The 20,116-nt window shown below is 38.0% G+C and overlaps 1 protein-coding gene across 3 annotated transcripts; it reads right to left on the bottom strand.

The window, feature by feature from the left end:
* Nucleotides 1-1,044: 1,044 nt before the first annotated feature.
* Nucleotides 1,045-19,686, bottom strand: MCTS1 (MCTS1 re-initiation and release factor). 3 transcript variants are annotated; one of them, XM_057314126.1, is made up of 8 exons: nt 18,738-19,321; nt 18,051-18,203; nt 17,404-17,501; nt 13,013-13,146; nt 10,656-10,723; nt 9,378-9,666; nt 7,765-7,826; nt 1,045-5,446 (listed from the first exon to the last, which is right to left on the bottom strand). In XM_057314126.1, exons 1-6 carry the CDS (start codon nt 18,749-18,751, stop codon nt 9,585-9,587), a joined length of 549 nt encoding a protein of 182 aa, XP_057170109.1. In that variant the 5' UTR covers nt 18,752-19,321; the 3' UTR covers nt 1,045-5,446; nt 7,765-7,826; nt 9,378-9,584. The 3 variants fall into 3 exon arrangements, with proteins under 3 accessions (XP_057170109.1, XP_057170108.1, XP_026376300.1); XM_057314125.1 differs by having other exon boundaries at nt 1,045-7,826; XM_026520515.4 differs by lacking the exon at nt 18,738-19,321 and adding an exon at nt 19,359-19,686 and having other exon boundaries at nt 1,045-9,666.
* Between the last annotated feature and the right edge of the window lie 430 nt (nt 19,687-20,116).

Genomic DNA, 20,116 nt, shown 5'->3' with positions numbered 1-20,116 from the left:
ATTTAAAGGATAATGGGAAAATTACTTGTTTGGAAAGTATGAAATGATGGTATATATCTGGGGTCTCTACCATAATTTTTTTAAAAAAGAAATCCACCTCTGGGGCTCTGGGCTGGCTCAGTTGGAGAAGTGTGAGACTTGATCTTGGGGTCATGAGTTCGAGCCCCACATTGGGTGTGGAGATTACTTAAATAACGACCCCCACATTGGGTGTGGAGATTACTTAAATACATTTTTAAAAAAAGATAGATCCAACTTTATTCGTATGGCACCTGTATACTATAATATTCCTTGTATAAATTGATTATCTATGAGCTCAACACTAGGCCTGGTATTTTGTGGAAAGCAAAAGGAGCCCAAACTCACATAATTTATACAGGGAGTCAGACAATCACTTCGTGTAAGCTCTGCATGAGCAATAAAACAAGCTATAGTTTATTATTAGAATATGGTGGTCCTTTTGCCTTTAAAGTCCTCAATTTGATAAATGCTACGTATTTTAACCCACATAATTCTCATTTCCTTGGTGGTTTTCACTGATTCCATGCAAGAACAGCCACATTTGATTACGCTATTGCTTTGGCAATTTGGCAAAAGCCTTAACAGGAAGAGCAGGACCTAAAAATAAGACTCAGATTTTCATTGGATGCATGGGTGGATGAGAGTGATGGAATAAGGATGTCCTTAATGGAATGGGCTTGCATTTTTTTAAAAATGGAATGTTTTGATCTAGTGAGTGACTAAGAGACATCCACATTAAGTACTCGAAGTGTTGAATAAACGGGGATGTTCTAATAGTCAAAACACCAGCCCCATATGATCTGAGGGGAAAAGGGAAAGGCTGGTCCTAGCTTGATGGAAGAGTGAATACTGGCACTGGGAATCTTCTTTTCCATATTTACCACTCTAAGGCACTCACCACTAGAGGGAAGATCCAGGGACTACTGCCCATTCTCCACTCCAGCGCCATCCAATAGAAATAGGTGAGCCTCATGTGTTATTTTAAATTTTCTAGGAGCCATCTTAAAAAAGTAAAGACACAGATGCAATTACTTTAAGTATTTTATTTTACCCAGTATATCCAAAGTATTGTCAGTTCAACATGTAATCAGCAGAAAAAAATGTGATAGTTTACATTACTTTTTTATTTACGTCTTTGAAATCCAGTATGTGTTTTAGAGTTACAGCACAGGTCTAACCAATTCCAGAAGTGTAAGATGCCCACCCCCCACCCCAAGGCTAATATGTGAAATGGGAGAAAACCTGAAGTTCCTTCTGAAAGTCCTATTTATTATTCTGGTTGTCTTGAATGCTATGTAAATTGCAACCTGACTTTTAGCAGGCCCCAGGCTATCTCCCTGCATGAGTTTCATCACTGGACCTTCCTTCTGAAAATTAAATCACTGGATCTGGAGCAATACATAGATTAGACCCGTCAGCTTTTCTCCTTAGATTATAACTGAACCAAACTGCTCCTGTCATTAATTTTAATATTCACTACTCCTTTCCCCCATTTATCTTTTGGATATATTGACAGTCACAAAGCAGCGGCTAGCCCTGCCCTTGCACATTATACCCCATAATCTCCCCCACTTAACTAACCCTCCCCCCTTATATCCTTTTCTAAATGGCATATTAGCCAAGGCTTCTAAATGGCATAACCTTTAAATGGTCACAAGTCACCTGGCTTGAAGACTAATAGAAAAGTTCAGACCTCTGGACTGAGTCCAATTTCAAAAGATTCTCTCCATGTACCCCACTGATGAAGAGGGAAATGAAAACATTCCCCCAGAAGCACACATACGACCCTGTGCAAGCAGCCCATTCTTACCTCATTCAAATCCTACTCCTATTTTCCCACTGTGGAACAGAGGTCTGGCCAACTTAGACTCCTCTCCAATAACGCATAAATAAAGATGGTGATACGACTGTGGGCTGAGGTTATTTTTTGAAGTATGAAGGGGATACTTTCTGCAAAACAGGGTTTGCAGTCAGGCAGACCTAGGTTCAAATCCCAATTCTGCCATTTATCAGTTAGGTATCTTCAGGAAAGTTACTTAACCCCTCAGGTGCCTTAGTTTCCTCATTTGCAAAAATGAGAATTAAAATTTACCTCATGGAATCATACTAAAGATGAAGCAAGATACTGGAAGCAGAGCTTGTGCATACAGTAGGAGCTCAGGGAATGTTGTTTCCCTTTCCTTCTCAGCCACATGAGCAAGTTTAACTAACACTTTACACAGCTAAAAACGTATCAATCCTTTTTATTAAATACCTAGATGGTAAAATATTAAAATGTTGATGTGAATAACAGCTGGTATTGAATATTCAAATTCATAAGGGAACTCCTTAAGTTTTAAGATAACATCTGTACATTTACTCTGTGCCATGCAATAAAACAGCTCTTCCTCAAACAGCTTTTTTATAAAGTAAATATTTCCTTAGGAGAAGTTCAGAAGTTGCTTTTAAGAACATTAACTTAGAGCAAGTTCCCCTTTCACAGCAAATTAGACACTGTTGAGCCCAAACTGCCCAAATCGGTATGGTTTCTATCTCCTCACACTTTAATCAAGACGTTTCTCTTTACACAGGCAAAAACCACTGCTTAACTGAGCCTCCTGCATCCCCAGTAAAGGTATCTGGGCATTTGGTAGTTCCGAGAGAACTAGGTTTGACAACACCCAGAAACTCATGAGGCCATGTGCCTTCTCTCAGACTTCCACGTTTGGGAGCAAGAAAGGGGAATTACTTTGTAGACTTCTTTCAAAATATTTTATAACATATAAAATTTGTACCTTGTAAATCACAATATAAAATAAGTATAGTATGTGTCCAAGTTTTTACTAGACTTTAGCCCCTACTATTTTTAAAACAGAAGAAAGCATTGCCAGTGAAAAGTATTTTCTAGTCCTGCACTTTTTGAAAACATTTAGGAGACATATTAACTTGATGGGCTAGAGATAGCAGTTATCCCACTAAATGAAACTTTCTACCCTATATTCACATACACTTCAGGTTGAACTTTGTGCAATCTAAAATGCTTACACACGCAACTTTTAGAAATACCTTAGTCAGGCAAAAGCGTACTTCTTCCTAATCCTGGATAAGTCAACTCTCCAAGAAACCTTCCAGAGCCTACAGGGCAGAAAAGGACTCTCCACCCATCCTCCTCATCCTGCCCAATCTCGTCCAGATGTTTAAGTGAACAGTGAATTTTGGCTTTACGAAATGAGTTCACCAGCACTGGACCTGATGAAAACAGAATCCAGACCAAGAAGTGCATACAAAACCTTTCAGATCATGAGAGACGAAAAATTATTGTTAAGACATCTGTATGCAGAAACAGACATTTCAAGCCCTGCTGATAGGGAAGCAAAACTAGAAGAAAGTGCATGGCTCCTTTTAAAAGTTGTCTCAAATTTAAGCTCATTCACGGGCAGTATCAATCCAACATGCAGTTTCATCACAAAATCATCTCATTAGTTTGCAAGTTTCCAAGCCTCAGGGTTTCATCATGCATCAGCATAGAAGGACAACCCCAGCATATGATGACAAAGACAGAGAGTGTCCCCTTTTGAATAGAAAGTGGGAAGAATAAAAACAGATTGCCCGACCTCAAAAGTGTCCCCTATACGGCTTTCCCCAAGGCAAAAAGGGAACTGAATTTGATTTGTTTTCAAGGCCTGTGTTTGGAGAAATGGCACTTCCTCCAAGCAAGTGCTTACATGATTTATTGCTTATTAAAACAGTCTTTTGCTCACATGCTTGTGAAAATCAATAGAAATTACTTATTTCGCCACAGAAGATTAAATGAAAGTTCACAGTTATCTTTCACAATCATGTCCTGTGATAAAAAATTAAAATTAGAAGAAAAGAAAACTAATCTTGGCATCTTTTAAATTTAGAGTTATTTCCCCCTACCGTAGAGTTCTGGGAACATTTACAATGAACCTGAAGGGAGTGAATGATTATGCCCCAAAAGTCCCCTCTATTCACATATTGGCTGAAATTAAAGTACTTTATTTTTTTTTTTAAAGATTTTATTTATTTATTCGACAGAGATAGAGACAGCCAGCGAGAGAGGGAACACAAGCAGGGGGAGTGGGAGAGGAAGAAGCAGGCTCATAGCAGAGGAGCCTGATGTGGGGCTCGATCCCATAACGCTGGGATCACGCCCTGAGCCGAAGGCAGACGCTTAACCGCTGTGCCACCCAGGCGCCCCTGAAATTAAAGTACTTTAAAATTGAGGAATGGAACAAGAGCAATAAAAAGTAGGATGTAGAAATCATAATTTGTTTTACTTTTATTTATTTTTTTTTAAAAGATTTTATTTATTTATTTGACAGAGATAGAGACAGCCAGCGAGAGAGGGAACACAAGCAGGGGGAGTGGGAGAGGAAGAAGCAGGCTCATAGCGGAGGAGCCTGATGTGGGGCTCGATCCCGTAACGCCGGGATCACGCCCTGAGCCGAAGGCAGACGCTTTAACCGCTGTGCCACCCAGGCGCCCCTGTTTTACTTTTAAAATGAGATTTTAAAATGTGTAAGATAAGCCATTTAATTAGAACTGAACAATAGTGAAGCATGTCATTCTCTGTAACAATTAAGGTTTTAATTAGAAATTATTTCACTAATTGATCTTTTATTTCTCAAAGTGTTCAAGGATAAAATTTGGTGTCCTTTCATTTTTCACTCCAAGATGCAAATATTAATAGTACTAAGTAGTCTGGATCAACAGGATATTACTAGGATAATTCCAGTGAATCATCTCCTGTATGTTTTCCCATACATAAATTATATTATCCAAGAGGCCAGCCTCTTAAGCAAACCAACCAATCAACCAACCAACCTGCCTGCCTAATAGTCTCAACACAGATTAAAAACTGGTTCTCATTCACATTCATTCACTCCTGTTCTGATGGAGCTGTCGTCCTTTACAAGTGCTTAATTAGTTTTAATACAATATTAAACAAATTAGTGTTATAGTTCATTATATGTAGTCGTTCTTTTACCTGTTATAAAAAGTATAATAAAGTATACATATAAAATATAAAAACATATAATACAAAGTATATATTTACATGCATCAGCCTCCATGTTGACAGGCATGATTTCTTTAGGAACTATTGCTGAGAGGCTGGGATATTAAGAACAATTATATTTCATCTAATTTTTACTCCCTTAATACAACTAGTAACATTCTAAATGTAAGTGTTGTGAGGGGCTTTCCAAATATACTTTAATGGCCTAAGTCTTACAGGTTATAACTTGAGTAAGTTTCTGATTGCTTGAGACCTCAGAAGTGATGGTTATATTGACATAAGATGCATACATTTTCATTTTTTTCCTTTCATTATAAATCAGTTCTAGTGGATACTCCTTTAGAAATTGGAACATTTTGAGTTTCGTGAAGAGCCTTGACAGAGATATTCTCAAAATTAAGGAACCTAGATGAACAGAGTTAAAATATTTACCACATTTTGTTTGGGCATACATTCATTTCATATTCCCATTAACATATAACTGCTACATTATTAGTATTCTCATGAACAACAAAAAAGTAAAATATTTATTGTAATGAAATACCTGTGCAAACTGAGTCATTTGCCATTCTTACATTTTTTTAAGTACTATGCTTAGAAATACTGTATCCTCAGTAGCTGATTTGTATCCAAAGGAGGAACTTGGCTGGATATAATCATTATTTGACAAATGCCATATGACCTTCTGTTTGGGGACTATCAAATCCCTTGAATTGGAAATGTTCATGACTACCCCTGGGATAAATCCAGCTGTCTGTTTTGGGTCCAGAACATTAAAAAAAAGAGAAAAAGAAAAAAGAAAAGGAAAAATGCAGCTGCCAACAGAACACCACCAAACCACTGTAATAGTCTGCTAGAAGAGGACTGATCAGGCCTTCCTATTACTGCACAATGGGACAACCATCTGAGTTGAAATGCCGAATAATTGCAACTCCAAGACATCTGGATGTTTTTAACCTTCTCACATTGGATACAATCTAAAGAATATTTTTATATTTAGCTCATGTGTAATTTGCAAATTTTGGTGACCAAAATTGGAAAAGTATTAGTAACTTCCCAGTGGCTTTATAACTCGGTATTGGGCTGTCACCACTACCCACATTTTTAAAAATGTAAATTTACTCACTAGCCTGGAAGCTCCTTAAGGGCAAGGGCCACTTGTGTATTATTCATCTTTGTGCCACATCACCTAGAACCTAGTAGGTATTCAATAAATGTTCACTGAGGGGCGCCTGGGTGGCTCAGTCAGTTAAGTGTCTGCCTTTGGTTTAGGTCGTGATCCCGGGGTCCTGGGATCGAGCCCCACATTGGCTGCTCAGCGGCCTCCCTGCTTCTCCCTCTCCCTCTGCCTGCTGCTCCCCCTGCTTGTGCTCTCTGTCAAATAAATAAATAATATCTTTTAAAAAAATAAATGTTCATTGAGCTGAACTGACCTTGGCTGAGTATGTCCGATACATAGAAATGGCTAGATTGTAGGCTGGCTTGACACAAAGTTAATTTTGAAACTAAAAATGAACTGAAAACACATTGCCTGAGAGAAAACAGACTCTCCCTGTGTTCCTACTCTCAGGAATGTGGGTAGACTAGGTTTCCTTGAAGCATAAGACCTCAGGAGGCTGAGATGCTAGTTTAACCTCTTTGAATTGGCTTTCCTGCATGACCTAATGTTGAGAAACTGACCAGGCTCCCAGTGTAGAGTGACACCCCTGACTAACACCATGACCTGAGGGGAAGGAGGCCTCAGACCCAGAGGAAGGAGAAAACATACATATTTAGTTCACATCACCAAGGCAACAGAGTCACTATACCTCAGCATAGTAGGAAAAACAAGCACAGATGATGATGTTAAATATTTTTAAAGTGTTCCCTACACCCACTGTTAACAGTGGTTAGAAATAAGGATAAATTCTTTCAGAAACCAGGCAATTAAAGATTTTAACTTCTCTAATATATGTGTGCTTTGTTTTTCATTGCTAACACTCCAGAGGCAATCTTGGTCAATTAACATTAACTTAGTACCAAAAATAGAGGTTCAGAGTTTGGTTTTGACATCAATGACTCAGATATTCTCTTTTTAAGAATGTAAGGTGCTACAGGCCTCAAATAGGGTGCCTCATCCCTCAAATGGAGAGACATCTGAATTTGAAACCAGTAAGTCTGCATTAAATGAGACTGTTGAAGAAACCTACCCTGAAAGATGATTTATAAATGGGTCACTGATGAGACTATTTATACTTTCATCCATCGGGAATCAATAGTCAAATATAACAATATACTAAGTTATAGGATATGACTGTCACAACAAAGGCAAATATGCTACATAGAACTTAAAAATGATATAGGAAGTAAAATATCAGGGTTCCTCTACAGGCTGGGAAAGAAAGATCGTGGCAGACATAGCATTCTAATTAACAGTGACGTAGGAAAAATTCTCTAAGCCTTATGCCAGCCCAGATGAAATATTCCCCCAAATTTCAACCTTCCTTTACTCTTATCCACGTTCACCAAGAAACTTCCTGTTTACTGTGTACCCTAAGCAGACTTATCACTATAAATTAACACATTTACATTCTAATGTGGGACTCCTCAAGTCTTACAAGTTTCATTAGTGGGAAATAGTTCCTCAGTCTGAGGGTCAGACCCCAGATCAATAACCTTCACCTATGTTATATCTTGGGGGCCCACCTGCAACAGCCAGCCAAATGATCTCTTTTTACCCTCACCTTTCTCACCAACTTCTAACTGTAACACGGGTCACCACAATCTTGTAAATGTCTGTATCCATCTGAAAAATAAAATCACATGTCATATATTTGTAAACAACCAAATGAAAATGACTGAGACACTAGAACAGCAAGGTTATTAAGAAGAAATACCCACTGTCACTATATAAATTCCTGTTTAATTCTCGTTTAATTCCGAAAACAGCTTACTGTTCTTACTGAAATAGGTCCATGGCCTTCATGTGCCACTTATGATAGGAGATACACATTCTTTGGGGAATATAGTGGGGACCCAAATCTGAAAGTTCTGAGCATCTATGAGTTTACCCAGCTTTGGGACAGGGCACTTAATAAATTCAACCTGAATCTCATCAAGCCTGTCTGTTTATGGGTTACACAGGGGACATAAAAACAAGTTAAATTACTTTACAGTGATACTACTGACAAAATCCAGAATGTGGGAAAAAATTGTATGACAAAACAACCAGATTTCTTCAATCATTAATTTAAAGGGGAAAAGACAAAAGGAGAACTTCTAACTTAACAGACTTAAACAAATAACCACCAAATGCCATATATGGACCTTGTCTGGGACCAATTTCAAGCAAACCAATGGTTAAAAAAAATTAAAAAGAGGGGGTGCCTGGGTGGCTCAGTCGTTAAGCGTCTGCCTTCGGCTCAGGGCGTGATCCCGGCGTTCTGGGATCGAGCCCCGCATCAGGCTCCTCCACTGGGAGCCTGCTTCTTCCTCTCCCACTCCCCCTGCTTGTGTTCCCTCCCACTGGCTGTCTCTCTCTGTCAAATAAATAAATAAAATCTTTAAAAAAAAATTAAAAAGAGGCAATCAAGTTCACTTGTCACATATTTGAACTAGATATTTGATCATATTAAGAAACAGTTAAATTTTTTAGGTGTGATAATGATATTTTAGGTGTGGTGATAGTTTTTTTTTTAAAAAAAACACATCTTTTAAAGATACATATTAAAGTATGGATAAAATGATATATCTGGGATTTGCTTCAAAATAATTGGGGAGTGGGGTGAGAAGGAGTAAATGAGGGGCGCCTGAGTGGCACAGCGGTTAAGCATCTGCCTTCGGCTCAGGGCGTGATCCCGGCGTTATGGGATCGAGCCCCACATCAGGCTCCTCCACTATGAGCCTGCTTCTTCCTCTCCCACTCCCCCTGCTTGTGTTCCCTCTCTCGCTGGCTGTCTCTATCTCTGTCAAATAAATAAATAAAATCTTAAAAAAAAAAAAAAAGGAGTAAATGAAATACAGATGAAGTAAGATTTGCCATGAATTGAAGCTGGGTGATGGACACAGAAAAGGTCCACTATACTATTCCCCACATACTTTCATATGTTTGGAATTTTCCATAATGAAAAGTTTAAAAACAACCTCAAGCAAAGAAACAAAAAACATACACAAAAGAGAAGGGGCATTTCCAGGGGGTAATGGGAGAAAATTCCCAGTCTAGCTTCCAGCCCCATTAACTAGTCAGATTCTCTGGGGGTCAGCCATATACTATCAAGTTCATTTACCAAGTCCTGCCCTTCATTTTACATCATTAGCCTAAGAAAGGACATCAAGTTGTCTGAGTTTGATTACTTACCAGACACCTCTTAATGTCCAAGTTTGCTACCCAATTTTAACTTGACTTAAGAAAAATTAAAATAATTTTTGAAGCTAACAGAATTTTAGCATCTGTTGAATTTATTCAGCATAACCACAGAGGTATTGTCTTCATGCTGTCACACATAGACACAAACACAGATACAGCACAATATCCATATTTAGCCAAATGCATTCCTTCCGAGGCTCATTTATATGTCTTCATATGCCACAGCCCATCATTTAAATAATGGATATTTTCAATGCCAATTCCTTTGTTGACTTTCTCACTGTAGAAGGAAAAAAGCATATAAACATATTGTTATGAATTTTTATAGGCTTACTTATGGTAAATATAATTCAAAGTGCATTGCTATTTTGCAATTATTGAGCCACATGTAGGGAATTTATTTATATTACATTAACATTATTGACTACATTAAACTACATTACTCTGCTGCAGTTCCTGTCTTAAAGTGATTCTAGTGATCTAACTAGTTGGTCTATAGAAACAAAGTAATGATGTCACCATACCAGGAGAACATCAAAGCGTTACACTTAACTGTGAAACAAAATTAACAGGAATAATTTGGTCATCAAAGAGTTCCAAAGTTTTTCAGTATACTGACTATATTTTGGTAATGTATCTTTAATATTTCCTTAATATTCTATACCACCAGGCCAAAACAGAAGATAAACACTGCGTGGTACTGAACTATGTCACTGTTTTAAAAACTAACAGTGGAGTGCCTGGGTGGCTCAGTCGGTTAAGAGGCTGACTCTTGATTTTGGCTCAGGTCATGATCCCACGGTCCTGGGACTGAGCCCGGCATATGGCTCCGTGCTCAGTGGGAAGTCTGCTCAAGGATTCTCTCTCTCCCTCTCTCTCTGTCCCTCCCCTTGCTTTCTTTCTCTAAAAAAATAAATAAATCTTTTTAAAAAATTAAAAAATAAAAACAACTAACAGCAAAACATCTTTCCTCCCACCCAATTTAAATCACACTAAATAAGAAGTTCCCAAAATACCACATACATACATATAAAACAGCTGTGATGGCACACAGTCCTTTTCAGAGTGCTTACGAAAGAATGCAATCCCGGAGACAAAATAGGTTTCAATGGCTTCCCAAGTGTTAGGAAAAAATCAGAAATGAGGCTTCTGTGTTTAAATATTTGTAAGATGTGGTATGAATGAGAGCAAATTTCACCTGTAATTCTGACGCTTCCTGAGTAGGTTACTCATATCTCAAAAGCTAAGGGGGACTAACATGAGACTTACATATCTTCTGCAGACATCTTCATGACTCCAACACACAGAGCATGCTGTTTTCCTTCTGCCATGATTGCCTGAAAACACACAGCTAAGAAAACTATCTATCAAAATGCCTTAGAGAGGGGGTGTCAAACAATGATCACATTAATAGTAAAGCCACTTTGAACACATCCTGTATCCTCACCCAGACCACCAACACTCCTTGAGAACAGGGACCTAGCAGAGTCTGTAGGCACACTGTATATATTCAATAAATGCTAAATGAATGAATCTAATTATTACTCTTGGTTTTTAAGTTAAATGCTAGTACTATAACCCAATGCCAACAAAACCAAAATAAGTCATGCAAAAAAGGAGATGAAATTTCTTGCATGTAAGTATTGAAAACTGTGAAATAGGGGCACCTGGGTGGCTCAGTCATTGGATGTCTGCCTTCGGCTCAGGTCGTGATCCCAGGGTCCTGGGATCAAGCCCCACATCGGGCTCCCTGCTCAGCGAGAAGCCTGCTTCTCCCTCTCCGACTCCCCGCTTGTATTCTGGCAAATAAATAAAATCTTTAAAAAAAACTGTGAAAATAAATAAATATGAATTGTTCTAATGTTTTAGTCACTAAATGGTGGTTTTATGTAATAGACACATTAAAATAATAATTATATCCCCAATCTATCTTTAAGAACCCAGCGTAAGTTTCAACCTTTCTAGAACAATCAAAATGTTCTTGGTTATCATTTGAAGTGTTTAGAATGTTAAACACTGCAGGGCACCTGGGTGGTTCAATCTGTTAAGTGTCTGCCTTCAGCTCAGTTCATGATCCCGGGGTCCTGAGATCAAGCCCTGCATGGGGCTCTCTGCTCAGCATGGAATCTGCTTCTCCCTCTGCCTCTGTCTCTACCCTAGCTTGTGCTCTCTCACGTACACTCTCTCTCTCAAATAAATAAAATCTTTTTAAAAAATAGAATGTTAAACATTGCAGTACATATTTTACAAAGTAAAAGTTCAAGGGTACACAGTATCTCTCTGCACTAGTTTTGCAACTGTTTAAAGGTCTATAATTATTTCAAAATAAAAGTTAGTTAAAAAGCAAAGGCTAGGTACTAGGAAATTTTTCCATTTAAGGGAAACTCCAGAACTATTAACCTACGACACTTAGAAAAATCATAAACATAAAAAAAAAACCTGTCCTCACAGAATACTATTCTCCATTTTCTCCATCTCACTTTCACTTCACACATTCATTCGATGTTCCAAAAATATTTGAGCACCTATTATGTGACTAGTATCTATGTCAGTATAAGCTGTTCCTAAGATATAAACATACACTTTATAATACCCTTAAATGTAACTGCCACAACAGACGATACTGTCCTTTTGAGTACAGGACACACTCTTAAACCCACTCCAATGGCCTTCCCACTCCACAGCGATTTCCCTATTCCTATCAAGTATTTTCTCAACCTGAAGCAAATGGCCACTTTATCTATGACAAAAGAGAAGATAACCTCTCATCCAGATTGTTGACAAAAACCTAGTTCATCTAGAATACAGCTAACCACCACTGTAGAAATGAAAATAATGCACAAGTCCAAACACATCATGAGTTTTAAGGACTACCTGAAACTTAAACATTTCTCTTTGAGAAAATATGTTCTGAGGCCCCAACAGCCAACTTAAAAATGAACTTTAAAATGAAAGTTGGGAATTGTCCATATTTCCCACTACCCACTTCTAATAGTCGACCTGGTACCTCAGCTCTTTTTCATTTTGAGCATTTACTCCAGTGTATATGGGTAAGCCAACAGTAAAACTAGCAAGCTGATGTCCAAAGAAGTGATCCAATCATATCATACATATTCTCTCCATTAATAATCAAATTTTATTATTATTTTCTTTAAAGATTTTATTTATTTATTTGAGAGAGTGAGCAAGCAAGACAGAAAGCACAAGCGGGGTTGGGGGGCGCAGAGGGAGAAGCAGACTCCCCACTGAGCAGGGAGCCCGATAAGGGGCTTGATCCCGAGACCATGACCTGAGCCCAAGGCAGACGCTTAACTGACTGAGCCACCCAACGCCCCAATAATCAAGTTTTATACTGTGTCCTGAGTCTGATAACACTGGGCCATAACTAGGCTGAAATGCAGCTGGGACTCTTATTACTTGTTCCCATTTAACTTCTAAGATGGGACATAATTTAGTCTCATTTAGAAATGATGTTCTTTCCCACATCTTGAAATGTAACCAGAAAGGTATGAGGTAACAGTAACTTCCAAAAAAGTACATCTAATCTTCTCTTGGACGACAGATCTTTCAGTAATGACAAAAATACTGTGAATACATTTTCAGCAGTTACAGCCTGGGAAGGATACAACAATCGTATCTACTGCAGCAGGGTAAAGTTTAGCTCCAGGAGAAGTTAAGCCTGGACACATGATATTTGCTCCACTGAGTACAAATTTGATGGCTCCTTTATCAACCTGCTGATGTGGCAGGACAAAAGGATCTAGAAGAAAAGAAATGTTATATAAATTAATGAGACTAATGACTCAACAGAAAAAGGCAAAGGACATGAACAAATATTTCCCCAAATTACAGTATTCTGACAGATGCAAAATAAAACTAAAATGCCATCCTTCACTTATCAAATTGGTAAATATTGTTTTAAAAGATTTTGTTTATTTATTTGTCGGGGGGGGGCTGAGCACAAGCAGGGGGAGTAGCAGGCAGAGGGAGAAGCAAGCTCCCTTCTGAGCAAGGAGCCCAATGCGGGACTTGAACCCAGGACCCTGGAATCATGACCTGAGCTGAAGGCAGATGCTTAACCAACTGAGCCACCCAGGAGTCCCCACATTGGTAAATATTTTTAACAAAAGTAATTTCCAGTGCTAGCAAGAGTGTAGAAAAACTGGCATTCTTATATACTGCTAGAAGGCTTATAACTGGGTTCAATCTTTCTTTAGGACTACTTGGCAACATGTATCAATAGCCTTGAAAAGGTTCAAACTCTTTGACTCAGTATTTCTATTTCTAGGACTTTATCTTAAGAAAAATTAGAGATATATATTTAGGTAGAAATATATTCATTGTAGTACTACTCTTTATAATAGAAATAAATTGGAATGAACCTAAATGTCCAACAATAAAGATATAAATGACTTAAGGTATGTATAGTATACATAAAATAGAACCATATTTTTGGAGACAATGTAATACCCTAGTAAATGTTCATAATATAATATTAAGAGAAAAAACAATTTAAAAAACTACCAAAGAGATCAGTGGGTGCTAGGGGTTGAGGGGAAGGAGAGGGGGAGGAGGTAAAGACAAAGAGGTGAAGCAGAGGATTTTTAAGGCAGTGAAACTATTTTATAATACTATGATAGCACATAGTGATACTGTAACAGTGGATATATAACATTATGCATTTGGCAAAACCCACAGAATGTACAATGCAAAGAATGAACCCTAATGTAAACTATGGACTTTGGTTAATAATAATGTATGAATGTTGGTTCATCAATCATAACAAATGCATTACATCAATATAAGATGTTAATAACAAGGGAAGGGGGGTAGGCAGTATATGGGAACTCTGTACTTTCTGCTCCATTTTTCTGTAAACCTACAACTGTCCTAAAAAAGAAACTCCATTAATTAAAAACTACTTAATGAAGAGACCAATTAAAAAAGGAAAAAATATATACATTTATACACACATACAACATAGAAAATAATTGGATGAAAATATGCCGATAGGGGCACCTGGGTGGCTCAGTCGGTTAAGGTTCTGCCTTCAGCTAGGTCATGATATCCAGGTTCTGGGATCCAGCCCTGCATAGGGTTCCCTGCTCAGCGGGGAGTCTGCTTCTCCCTCTGCCCCTCCCCCACTTGTCTCTCTCTCTCTCTCTCTCTCTCTCTCTCTAATTAATTTTTTTAAAAAAAGAAATACATTGATATACTAACCATGGTTATCTCTAGGTCATGGAAATACAGGTGATTTCATTTCTGTATTTTCCAGCTTTCTAGAATGAACATGAATTTCTTTTGTAATCTCAAAAAAATTATTTTTGTGTGTATATGTGTGTCTACTAATAGTTCATAATCTAAGAAGTAAAGGATCCCTGAAGGATTCAAAACCTTTTTTTTTTAAGATTTTATTTATTTATTTGACAGAGAGACAGCCAGTGAGAGAGGGAACACAGGCAGGGAGAGTGGGAGAGGAAGAAGCAGGCTCCCAGCAGAGGAGCCTGATGTGGGGCTCGATCCCAGGACTCTGGGATCACTCCCTGAGCCGAAGGCAGACGCTTAACGACTGAGCCACCCAGGCACCCCAGGATTCAAAACTTTTTAGACCTCTCAGTACTTTCTAGGAATAATAACTGGTAAAATTTATTCACTTTAATGTCTTACCACTAGCCTTCCCACTAGTCAGAGAACAAGTAAGTCTTCTTCCTACTGAGACTACAAATTAAACATGGCTCCAAATTTAAACACCTTATTGAAAAAGGAACCTGAATGAATCACGATTTGTTTCTTAGTTAATACCTGCCCTTTAGTAATAATGATGGTGATGATGATCCTGATCACGATGATGATAATAATATGTAATAGTAGTGGACATTTTTTGAACAACGACTACATCATTACAATGGCTATCATACACTGAGCCATTACTGTGTTCCGAGCATTGTGTTAGATGCATTATATGCACAGTCTCATTTAATCCTCACAACCCTCGGAGATAATACAATATATCTTTTTTATTAAAATTTTTATTTATTTATTTGAAAGAGAGAGAAAACAGGAGCATGCACGCGGGAGGAGGAGGAGAAGGAGAAGGAAAAGGAGAGGATTCCAAGGAGACTCAGCACTAAGCACAGAGACTGACGCAGGGACAATACATCCATTTTTAAAGATAAGGCAGTAGGGATGCCTGGGTGGCTCAGTCAGTTAGCTGTCTGCCTTCGGCTCAGGTTGTGATCTCACAGTCCTGGAATGTAGTCCCACATGGGGCTCCTTGCCCAGCAGGGAGGCTGCTTCTCCCTCTGCCTGCTGCTCCCCCTGCCTGTGCTCTCTCTCTGACAAATAAATAAAATCTTTAAAAAAATAAAGATAAGGCAATAAAGCTTAAACAAGTTAAGTGACTTGACCTGTTTAAGTGGCTTGGCAAAAATGACATGCACTGGGAATTGAATCCAGGAGTACCTAACTCCAAGTATGCTTTTAACCACCATATAACCCTGCTTCTTGCATATCAGTAACTTTAGGATGTCCCCAAAGGTGGGTTCCCAGCAAAATATTATTAAATAGGAACATTTTTCTCTTCCAATTTATTATGCAAAGGCTTAACATACAGGAAAACCATAAGAATAGTTCAATGAACACTTGGACCCCACCCATTTAAATTGAACAATGGTTCATGAACCCTTTGCTCTAGTTGCTTTATCTTTCTATTTATGCACACACATTTTGTCCTCCACCATTTGAATTTTCCGATATAATGCTTCACTATAAATAAGTACATATCACCGAAAAATAAAGTCATTCTCCTACATAACCACAATACTATTATCATACCTAAAAATTTAATAATAGTTCCACAATATTGTCTTATAGCCAAACCATATTCAAATTTCCCCCCAAGAGTCTAAGAAAGTGTTTTATATCTTTTGAGGCAGTGGAGGAGGGCTTGAATTTTGTTTTTCAAACCAGGATCCAATCTAGATTCATGCAATACATTTGACTATTTTGTCTTTGTCTTCTTTTAGTTAAGTAGGAATTAATGTCATCAAAATGTCCTAAAGTCACCAAAATATTTTCATTTTAAGCTTTTCCCATTGCATCAGGTCTCGGTTTCTCTCCATTGTACTTTTTTAACCTGAGGAAATCAATACTTAAGCAACTGTAAATAACCCTTTCTAAATATTAAAACGCTTCACCCCTTTTAAGACTTGCCTTACTGCTCCAGACCTCCACTCCACCAGGTAGGTAACTCAAAACTGATCTCTTCTTACCAAAAACCAAACTCATCAAGTTACCACTACCATCTACAGAGCCCTGCAGTTGCTCCCTTCCTTTCTGCCTCTTGGCTAGAATGCCAGAAATATACTGGTTTGAAAAGCAGAAATTTTAACTTCACAGTTGAAAACCTCTTGTGTGTGAGGATTGTATATTCTTTGGATTTTCTTTTGTAATGTACTCAATCTAACAATATACAAATGTTGAATATGTAATAAACATTTTTTCGTTTTATAACACCTGACCTTGGCACTCAACTAACAATAACTGGGACTCCCACAATTAGCCAGTGCTTTCCCTTATATAGAGTTATCTCTATGAGGCAAATCTAGACACAAATTTAAAAGAAGGAAGTGCTCACAGCACTTATCACAGTTTGCGAATATATATCCGTGTAATTACCTAATTGTTGTCTATTCTTCCAACTGGACTGTTAGCTTCATAGGGACAGGAACAATGTCTGCCTTTGCTTCCCATCATATTCTCAAGTAGCTAGCTCAGTGCCTGACACATGGTAAGTTCAATAAATATTTGCTGAATGAATCAATGTTCTTTCTTGGCCTTTCTGGAATGCATAATGAGAAAATTTGCATTTTTCAGATTTACCACAAGATGGGGATTCATTTCAGTTTTATATTCCCTATCACCTAGTATTAATAAATAAGTTAACTACCAGAAGTCACTTTCAACTCCTTTTGTATCTTTTCATATCCCCAAATACATATTTTCTAACGAGACTTACATTTGTGAAGTAACCTTAGGGTTGGATAAAAAGGCCCTTCTCTTTGCCTAAAAAATAGTAATTCTCCATTTACTGTAAGGATTTCTATATGTTCATGGCTGTAAGACAAATGTCACAAAGTACCAAGTTAGATATTTTCTTTTAAAAATGAATATGCCAAACATCCTTTAAATAACAAAAAATATGAAACATACATATACAAAGATACAGTAACCTCTTTTTAATTTCATTAAATATCTACGCAAAAAACATTGTTTAAATTGTTTCACCTACCATACCAGTCCAGTAGAGAAAAAAAAGAAAAATATGACCTACTACAATTTTATTTCACATTTTATTATTTTAATTTCATTGTTAGATAATTCAATAAAACAAATATCTACAGTACAAACTGAAATAAATTCATGTCTGAATAAAAACACTTAACACTTTAATAAAACAATCAGTACACAAAGCCACATTTTTCAGGAACATAGAGAAACACTTGAAAATACAAATATTGATGTTTTAGAGTTATTCTATTTATCTACTCCTGTAATTAATCTACCGATGGTTAATGTGAAAATAATTCCGTTTATTATGAGTGCAATCTAATCATACACTATTCAGCTACTCTGAGCTTTATATGGAGAAAAATAAAGACTTACCATCGCACTATTTTGACAGGATCTTTCTTAGGCATGATTTGATTAAGCCATGGTTCAATACCTGGAAATTGTTCTATCAATTGGTTTTTAATACCCTTTATAACTGAGGTTTTCAACTGGATGCAGTTGGACACATTTTCTTTTTCATCAAATCTGTCAAATGATTTTTGCAAGAAAAAAGGCATTTCTAAGCAGACATATCAAAATAGCTAAAGGTATTGTTTTAATTGTCATCTATTCCCAAGTAAGTATTTAGATGGCTAAAATAATTATGAAATAAATTGTTTTTTAAAATACCATTTCCCTTTAATTCTGCCCAGCACAAACCAGTGTCTCTATACAATATTAAACTGTCATGTATACACAATGGGGGGCAGGGGGGAGGATATGAGACGTATTTCACATTATAATCTGTCATCAGCTACACAAATGCCTTTCCTGTAAAACCCTACTCAATTCTACACAGGAAGAAACAGATTCCCACCTATAACAAAACCTGTGTGAAAAAAACAAAAGTAAAACAAAAAACCTCAGGCGCTAAGACACAAAAGAACAACCCAAATATAACACAGAAAACTGGCCCCTGCTAGGCTAAGTAATCTGCTTAGATTTTTTTTTAAGTGATGATGACGATCATTTCTAAGATCCCTATTTATTTTTGTTCAAAATTTCATGCACAAAACCCACCTTCCTTTGCCCATGTTCCCCCTTTGCTTTTTGCGTCTACCAAGTCTGGAAGGTAAACCCACTAGCTAGGTTCCCAAAGAATTTTTGTCTTCCTTACACTTAATAGTCTATGGGGCAATCACGCTATTTTCAAGCCAAGGTTAATCTGGCAGCTAGGCAATAGGCATGACAGGCCGCTTGCTTCCTGTCACCCAGACTCCTTCACTCCCATGACCCAGGAAGTCAAGCCTTCCCTTATTCGGTTCATAACTAATAAACATATGGCAGTGAGTGCAGGGCTCTCCTCTCAGCTAAAAAGGCTTTACCCTTAAATCACAGTGCAAGGATGTGATTGGTAGAACCCTAAGAACAGGGATAGGATTGGGAGAGGGGGCAAAAGAGAAAGAGGGGTAAGGAAAAAGAAAATGAGAGTGGGAGGATCAAAACCCGTTTGAAGATTACGGATGAAAAGGTTACAGTGTTGCAAGTTGCGAGTGAGAACATAGTACTATAGAAGACCTCAGGGAGTAAGGATGGCAGGGGCGGGGGAGAGAGAAAGAGGATCTTTGCTCTCGCCCTCTTCCCCACCCCCACCCCCACCACCTTTGTGAGCAGCCGATGGAGGCCACAGCATGTCCTTACTTCTTGAACATGATCCAAGGTGAAGGGGGCGACGATAGGGAAGGGCCCGGAATGGGAAAAAAATAAATTAGCAAGGGTCCAGCAGACACTCTTAACACGAGGAAGGCCAGCACTGACAGTCGGAACTGTTGTCGTTATCCGGAAAGGGAGACAGCCAGCTGCACTTTACGGTTCTCAATGAAATTTGACTACTTCCGCTCCTCTGAACACGTCGGCGCTTTTGCCGGCCCTTTTTGGGCTACGGATTCCCCTCCAAAGAGGAGAGCTGGAAGGGCGGGACTAGAGAAGGAAGAAGAGATAAAACAATCATTCCAGCTGCAGGAAGAGAAGAATGAAGGGGGTGGGGTAATCAATCAAGGCCGCGTCTATGGCAGTTGCGTCAGTTACGGGTTCCTCAAAGGGTCAAGATTATTCCGTGTGTTTGGTTGCTACCTGCTTATTAACCTAAGCAATTTTTTGGTGGGAATGGTATTTGTTCCCTGAGACAACCGAATGGATCGGTGCTTACCGACCACCGCGAACCCAGGCAAGCCTCATGGCATCTTGTTAATGTTTTCATGGGCTTGCCAGGTTTAGCAAGCCAAAATACAGGATATCCAGTTAACTTTGAATTTCAGATAAACAATGAATATATATATATTATATATATATATATATTATATATATATATTATATATATATGCATATATATATATATTTTTTTAGTATGACTACACCTCATGCAATATTTCGGACATACTTATATATTTTAAATTTCC

This window comes from Ursus arctos, chromosome X (assembly GCF_023065955.2).
Source record: "Ursus arctos isolate Adak ecotype North America chromosome X, UrsArc2.0, whole genome shotgun sequence".
NCBI classification, from domain to species: domain Eukaryota; kingdom Metazoa; phylum Chordata; class Mammalia; order Carnivora; family Ursidae; genus Ursus; species Ursus arctos.
This window is presented reverse-complemented; position numbering and strand designations above follow the sequence as displayed.

Coding starts and splice junctions, on each gene's coding strand:
- MCTS1 (XM_057314125.1), bottom strand. Junction 17,502..18,050: donor CCTGTCAAAATAGTGCGATG/GTAAGTCTTTAT, acceptor TTTGTCTTACAG/CCATGAACATATAGAAATCC. Junction 10,724..13,012: donor CTGCAGTAGATACGATTGTT/GTATCCTTCCCA, acceptor GTGTGTTTTCAG/GCAATCATGGCAGAAGGAAA.